We start from the raw sequence: 7,500 nt of genomic DNA, 5'->3' as shown, positions 1-7,500 counted from the left end.
AACTATGGCCCGTGGGGCCAGATCTGGCCCGCCTCCACATTTGGCCCAACCCCCAAACACTATCAAAGACCCATTATTGATATTATTTATTTCAATCTGGCCACAAGATTGAGACCCTCATAGAACATGACTTTGTATTTCAGCTCATTTTCATTCACCAAGTCGTGTCCCGAATCCTCTTTTGGATTTTTTTCTCTTCAAGTGGCACATGTCAGATCAATATGTGTTTGTGCACAGGGATCATAAAGGCGCTGAGCGTGTGCACGTGTGTGTGCACGTGTGTGTGCACAAAGCTCGTTACTGTTTACGTACATGAGGGACATACAGACCGCGGCTGGTGCAACAATGACAAACGACATCAACACAAAAATAAAAAAATGAGTGACTCTGGAAAAAGAACAGAAATCTGGAACAATTTCACTAATATTTGGAAGGCAGAATTTAGAATCTGCAAGAAAAGATTTTCAAACAGAACCGAATCCACAACTGACCTGTGCAGAAACCTGAGATAACTTTCTCTAGAACAGATCATTACTGACAGAACCAGATCAGCTTCACAAAGATGAGACATTTCCTTTTTCTGTCAACCTTTTCCATGATTACAAACCTTCTTTTTCTTTTAGTTTTGTACGTTATAACTAGTGTTCTGGGTTTTGGTTCCAGCGTTTTGTGTTGTTTCAAATTAAAAGTTGAAGAGTAAATAATAGTTTTTCATTTTTATAATTTATTTTGTACATTTTCCACATTTTGTACAATCTTTAACATATTTTACACTTAATATAATTAAAAACCCTTTTTTACCTTCATTTTTCATTTTGTGCATAAGTTTATATAATTATTGATGAGTTAGATAAAACAACAATACAACCTAAAAAGCCTCTTGGAAGATCTGGATCTGGGAAGATCCTACAGGAGGACCTGTAGGGAGAGCCGTGACAGCAGAGGGTTCTCTATTCAGTGGTTTAATTTTTGGAATGTTTTAGATTTATTTTCTCTGTGAAGATTACAGAAAGAGATTGTTAAAATATTGTTTTGTTTAGACACACCTTGTGATTGTAATCATTTTTCTGTTAGCATCCAAACCGACCCGGCCCGGCCCCCCATCAGAGACAGTTTGTGGACCCTGCTCCAGAGCAGTGATGTTTTGGGGCCTGCAGTTGTGTGCTGGATTGATTCAGGTACAGCCTACAAGGTATAAATCTTCTGTTCCTCCATCACCGGCGTGATGTTCTGCTGAAGGCGTTTTAAATATTCATTATTACTAACTGTAGAAGAATAGTCATTTGCATAAAATCCAGTTGGACTCCATGTTCATGCCTTCATGGGTGTTCATTAGCAGTTTTATTATAGATTACTTTGGGTGGTTTTGTTCAGTGAAATATCAACTTCCCCTCAGGGAGTACTTTTACAAATACTGAGAAATCACTTCCAAATAAATGTGTCTTTTATTGCAGGAGTAAGTTTGCAGAGTTGGAGCAGATCCTGGATTTCTGTTTCGTTCCTGTAATTACACAGATTCATTTTTCCAAAGCACTCACAGGTGATTTCTCATTTGTCTGGTGGCGAGAAATGATTGTTAGGTGACACGGATTTACCCTTGGATTGAACTGGGCGTTCTCTGCAGAACCCTCATGCAGGAAGCTGTTCTCTGAAATGTTTGTTTTCCAGAGACTCCAAACTCATCTGAAATGCAATCAATCCGAATGAAAGCAGAGCGGAGGGAAGACGAGAGACAAGCAGGTTCACTGTCTTCAGAAATCCATATCTGATCCGAGGAGACTTCGCTGCAGAGATGCTACAAAGGCTTACCAGAACGACTGCTGTCCTGTTTGTACTTCAGCTCCTGCTCTTTTTACATCTTTTCTCTTAAATATTGAACTCTCCAACATTCATTACTGCTACACTTTCCTAAAGTCCCATTCTGATCATCAAATGATCCATTTTGAAATCCTTCCAGTGGTCTTCTCATTATAATTGTGCTGTTTTTAGCCAAGATTGATATAAAACTGTTGTTTTCTAGAACAAAGTTTCTGCAGAGCGGCAGGAGTTCATAGAAATTCACTTCAGAGTTGAGGGCATGACCCCGCAACACTTTCCCTCCCTGTTGCTGAGAGTTCTCTGTTTCCACTCTCCTGCTAGCTTAACCTGACATAACCGGTGCAACAAGTCGTGAACAATATTGAAGCTTTCCAGCCGTACAGTTCAGATCCAGATTCCAGCTCAGACCAGGAAAACAAAGACGTTCATGGATCTACTTGTCTGTAGGTGGATGATCAGAATGGAGCGCAGCAGGGAGCTTGTGCGATTGAATTTTCTACATCGCTTTGCTCTTTTTCAACCTGCATTTTTTTCATCTGCTCCTGATCATTTCTGGAACCCAATTCAGGACGATGTTAGTTTAAAGTAAGAGAAAATGTCACAAAAGGAAAACTGAGTTTAATTGCATGTTGTCACTGTGTAAACATGTCATCAGAATGAGGAGAATTCATGCAGAAACGGGCTCACACTGACGTGTTCAGAGTGAACAGCAGCTGCTGGTTCCACTTTCAGACAGACAAATGAGGGAGTCAGAACTTCTGTTTATTGCAGCAACTTTAAAAAGTTCCTCCAACAGCAGAAAGTTTGGTGCATAGTTAAGAAAACTTCACAGCTTAAAGACCGACTGTAAACAACGTTTTGAACAGCGTCAGTTTGCTACTGACATTTCCCAGGAGTGAGTAACAGTTCATCCCTTTAAACATCTTTTCTAACCAAAGTTTCTCTAATACCTTTCTTCCCATCACCCAAAGTAACATTTTAAAGCTTATATTTATTCATTTTTATCTGAATCCAAACAGTCACAGGTCAAAACTTTCATTTTCATCAAAAATATCTAAAATCTCAATTTTGAGTCAAACATGAAAAACTTTTCCTCAAAGAGGAATGGCTTCAAACGCTGCTCAGAAAGGATTTCACAGTTAACAGGTTCATTCCGTGTGACCTGAGGTGACAAACTAAAGACAGTGAAAAGGAAGGACACGTCTGTTCCTTTACTAATTCCTCAGAAGAGTAAAGGACAAAGGCACAAACACACTTTGACATTTGGCTTTTCAGGTCCAACACGGAGACATCCTCATCCGGCTGATCCAGGAGAAACCCTGAGGATGAACGACAGAAAAGATGAGGCCTCACAGTTACCTCCACACAGAGAAACTATAACTGCACGTCAAGACAACATGACAGGAGACTCAAAAACACAGTTTAATACAAAAACTGAATTTTTAAAACAATAATCACAAATTCATTGAGTTGATATTGAGAAGTTGGATTCTGTTCTTCTACCTTCTACATATCAACTCCTAAGAGCTGACTTTATAAGAAAACAAATCAAACTAAACTTCTTCAGTCTTAAAAAAAATGTCAAAAAACTTTAAAAAATGCTCTTTAAAGCTGCTGTGCATGACTTTGACCTGATAAATGTTTAATTAAATTAAATTAATGATAGCTTTGTATTTGCTTTGTGATGTTTCAGCTTTATGCTTTAAACTTTGCATCTGCTATTGTCGTTGGATCTGGTCATCAGAAAAGTCTCTAGCAACAGTTGCTAGCATCATTAGCTCCTGTCGTTTCACAGGACACACAGGAGATTCTGCTTAGTAGTACATAGACATGAACAAATGTTCAACAAACTTGTTCAGTAGACACAGAGCATGGACCAAAGACATATTTTTGGCACAAATGGAGCCCCATACGGCCCAGCCTCAGCCAGACTCCGCCCTCAGTGACCCCGAGGTGAGCTGAGTTTGAGAGTCCTGCCCTAAAATGTGTCCAACACAAGAGGCCTTCAGCTCTGATCTGTTTGATCAGCTGCTGGAGGACAAGTTAAGAAAAACATTTTTTTAATAAAAAAAAAAAAAATACGTATAGAAATGTATGGACTTCACTCACTCTGATCCAATCAGGTAATCGTTTAGCTGAAGGACTTTTTCTTTTTCTGAAAATGAAAAAATGTGAAAAAGAATACTATTAAGAATAATCGTTGAAACACATTAAATACGTTAAGTTGTTTCTTTAAGTCTCACCGCAGAAACTGCAGGAGTGTGAGAGTCTCCATCCTCCGGTCCGGCCTTCAGGCTGCTCTTCTCTGCAATATCGTGTTCAAAACTTCATGTAACTTTCTCATTTTCTTTTGTATTTTTCCAAATAAACCAGTGAAAGAATGAAGCTGTACATCACAGCAAAACGTACTTTTTTTCTTAGAAAGTGGAGGCTGGCTCACATCAGCAGAACCTGAGCTCTCCTCCACGGTTTCATCTTTCACTCTCTTCTTCTTCTTCTTTTTCTTCTTCTTCTTCCCTTCATTTGAAAGAAGAGACAAGTCTTCCTCAGGAAGCTCTTCCCCCACTCCGTTTTTATCCCACTGGGTTTCCATGGATTTCTCCTCCTTCCCAGGAGGCTTGTTTTCCTTTAAGGAACTTTCTTCCTGTTCCGTAACGATCTTCATCTTCTTCCTCCTCCTCCCCTTCGGTGGTTTGATCTCCGTCTCGTCATCAGCCTGAGCTCTCTTGACTGGATTCATCTGAGACTTCTCATCTAATGTTTCGTCTTTTGGTCTGAAAATATAAAAATAAATAAAACCGAATCAAAATCAGGGTTAAAAACAGAGCTTCCACTAGAACATATTTTCTTCTGGGGTTTAAGGATTTGTTTCTACTACAGTACCTGTGAGTTTAATGCTTAAAGAACACGGTACTAACTTCTTTTTCCCCATCTTCTGTCTGGTCTGGATGCTGCTCATCCTCTTCCCGTGAAATCTGGGTCTGATCCTCACGCTCAGCTTCCTGCACAGACGCTTCTTCTTTTTTCCTGAGAAGAGCAGAGCGCTGCTGCCATCTACAGGAGGAGAGCGGTATCAGTCATGACAGTCTACCGAATGCTGCTCATTAAAAAGGTTTGTGTTGCTCTCACCATCAATGCTGTCAATCTTCTCCTCCGTCTCCTCATCGCCCTCTGCTGGTGGCTCTTCAGATGGCGCCTCCTTCTCCTTCTTTCTCTTTTTCTTCTTTGGCTTTTCTGTTTCTGCTGGAGTATTCTCCTCTGCCTCCAAGTCTTTAACTTGTATCTCTGTAGTTTTGGTTTCTAAAGTCATGTCTTTATCTCTTTTCCTTTTCTTTGCCTTTTTCTTCTCCGATGTAGCAGCTGGAACCACCTCCTGCTCCTCTGCTGCCTCTTCCTCTCCCCTCACATCGTCCTCTCCCCTCTTCTGGCGTCTCCTTTTCTTTTTGGAGGACTTGCTGGTCAGAGGAGTGTCACCTGGATCGGAGGGTGTGTCTGTGACCTGTGCTTCGGTTTCGGGCGTCTCCGTGTTTCTTTTGTTCTTCTTTCTCTTCCTCCTCTTGGGAGTTTTGGAGTCTGCGCAGCTTTCAGAAGATTCCTCCGGAACAGAGCGGCTGCCTTCCTGTTGGGCTGCTTCCACATCCGTCTGGATGTTGAGGATGATGGAGGCATCTGGTTCTTCAGGCACATCTGCAGAAGAAAGACATCAACGAAGTTGATCAACAAAGATCAACCATCTGGTTTCTACAGAAAGCCTTTATTATAGTTTGATTTATCCATGTCTGTCTTATTGTATTATAGCTGAGGCCAGTGTTTTTCCTCTTCATGTTTTTGTTCAGCAAAAATGATTTAAATTTGCAGCCAGATCAGATTAGCTCAATAATCTGCCCTTTTCAGTCAAACTTTCAATATTTATGATGCAAATATTTTTCAAATATGTATTTAACCTATAAGAGAATATTCTTGTATTTTGCAGTTAGTTCACAGTAACGTCCTCTTGTATCTTTTGTCTTCTTCCTAAATTCTTCACTCCTCGAGGTTAGTTTTCAGAAAGATTCATCTCCATGAATTATAACAAAAAAGGCCTAAAGAATATTCCATCTGTGTGGTAAAGTGGATTCTACACGGACTCATTTATCATGAGGAACTTCCTTTAACTTCCACTGTTTTATTTGATGTATTTTATAAATGTCTGTACTTCTGAGTTCTTTATCTTTGTGCAAATGCATTAGGTAAAGACTTTAAAGAAGACCTAACGGCTTTTTTCCTGTGTTTAAATGTGTTTGTTTTTTAATAATAAACATTACAAATCAAACATTTGATCTGAACTCTGCACACAAGTTTCTGCTTTTTTCAAACCTACAGAAATAGGAAAAACAGCTAAAATGTAGGATTTGCTGTAAAAGCTGCATGAACAGCTGCAAATATCTAAAACACAGATCTCCTCTTTCTGATAAATTACTGAAGTTATGTCTTAGAAAATGAGACAGATTTCTTTAATTTTGGATACAAATTACATAATCATTAAAAACTACTGGAGGAATAGACATTTTGAGGTAAAAATGTATTTGAAAAGGGAGTTTCAAGTGTTCCATTTCAGCTACTGGGTTTAAACAGGACCAACAAATGTTAAAATACTCATTTCAGTTTTTGTAGTAATTATCATTTAATACAGTTAAAGAAAATAATTGATTTCAGTATAAAAGGCAAAAATCTTTTGTGGTTTTGATTTTAAAAATGGACTTTTAAGACATGCACTAATCAGTGTTTGGAGCGGTCAACGTTCACCAGGTGGCGCTGTTACCAGAGTGAGGCCTGTGGAGGTCAGCAGCTACAGTTTGTTTTTGTGTGCTTGTTGACTCTTCTGCAGCAGCATCAGGATTCAGCTGAGAGGGGAGCTCAGCGCCCCCTACAGGCTGAAGAAGAAAACACACAGAATGATGTCAACAAAGTTTAAAAAAAATAAAAGTGAACATTCATATTTCATTACCTCAGAGTTTTGACCATTTTCTTCTTCTTCCTGCTCCTGCTCCTCCTCGCCCTGCTCCTCCTCGCCCTGCTCCTTCTCGTCCTGCTCCTCCTCGTCCTGCTCCTCCTCATCATCTTTTGTCTTTTCCGTGGCACAGTCTGAAATATATTTTAAAAGCAGATTGTTAAAGTTTCATGTTCTAAATTTTTTTTTTTTTTTAAATAAAATCCATGTTCAAATTCAAATGACGATGACAAAACTGCATGGAGTATTTGAGGATAACAACTTTATAAAATAGTGGTGTCATACAATTCCATTTTTTGTCAATTCTTTATTCATTTCCTGTAATTAACAAATCCAAATCTATTTTGAATCAAAACTTATTTTTTATATAACAGACTATCAACCTTTACTGTTGCACCACCACAAGTTTTTTTCCTCACGCTGGAACAATAAAAAGAAAAAAATAAAAGAAAACAACCCAAAACAGAGTCTTTAAACTAACACATTAAACCAGTAAGAACACTTTTCTGAACAATCCAAGAAACGTTGACCACAAATGTTCTATTAATATGATACTACATATGTTGATATATCACAGCAGACATGAGTGATTTTACAGTTTCCATTAATCTTTTTGGTGAGTTTGATCATCTTGAAGAGAAACAAAGAAGGAGGAGATGGACGAGGAGAAACAGGGGCCCGTTTCAAGAAGC

General features: G+C 39.0%; 1 protein-coding gene across 2 annotated transcripts in view; it reads right to left on the bottom strand.

Moving 5' to 3' along the window:
- Positions 1-2,419: 2,419 nt before the first annotated feature.
- Positions 2,420-7,500, bottom strand: part of LOC112151156 (glutamic acid-rich protein) — a 21,450-nt gene continuing 16,369 nt past the window's right edge. Inside the window, exons 8-15 of one of the 2 annotated variants that reach the window (XM_024279867.2) lie at positions 6,806-6,942; positions 6,620-6,731; positions 4,948-5,505; positions 4,737-4,872; positions 4,228-4,592; positions 4,062-4,123; positions 3,928-3,973; positions 2,420-3,137 (exon numbers count right to left, since the gene is read on the bottom strand). In XM_024279867.2, coding sequence (XP_024135635.1) covers positions 3,950-3,973; positions 4,062-4,123; positions 4,228-4,592; positions 4,737-4,872; positions 4,948-5,505; positions 6,620-6,731; positions 6,806-6,942 — 1,394 coding nt within the window. In that variant the 3' untranslated portion in view covers positions 2,420-3,137; positions 3,928-3,949. Of the gene's footprint in view, positions 3,138-3,927; positions 3,974-4,061; positions 4,124-4,227; positions 4,593-4,701; positions 4,873-4,947; positions 5,506-6,619; positions 6,732-6,805; positions 6,943-7,500 lie in introns of those variants that run through there. The other variant, XM_036216239.1, reaches the window with a different exon arrangement.

Source organism: Oryzias melastigma, linkage group LG17 (genome assembly GCF_002922805.2).
Source record: "Oryzias melastigma strain HK-1 linkage group LG17, ASM292280v2, whole genome shotgun sequence".
Classification (NCBI taxonomy): domain Eukaryota; kingdom Metazoa; phylum Chordata; class Actinopteri; order Beloniformes; family Adrianichthyidae; genus Oryzias; species Oryzias melastigma.
The sequence above is the reverse complement of the archived record's forward strand: the minus strand, read 5'-3'. Positions and strand labels throughout refer to the sequence as shown.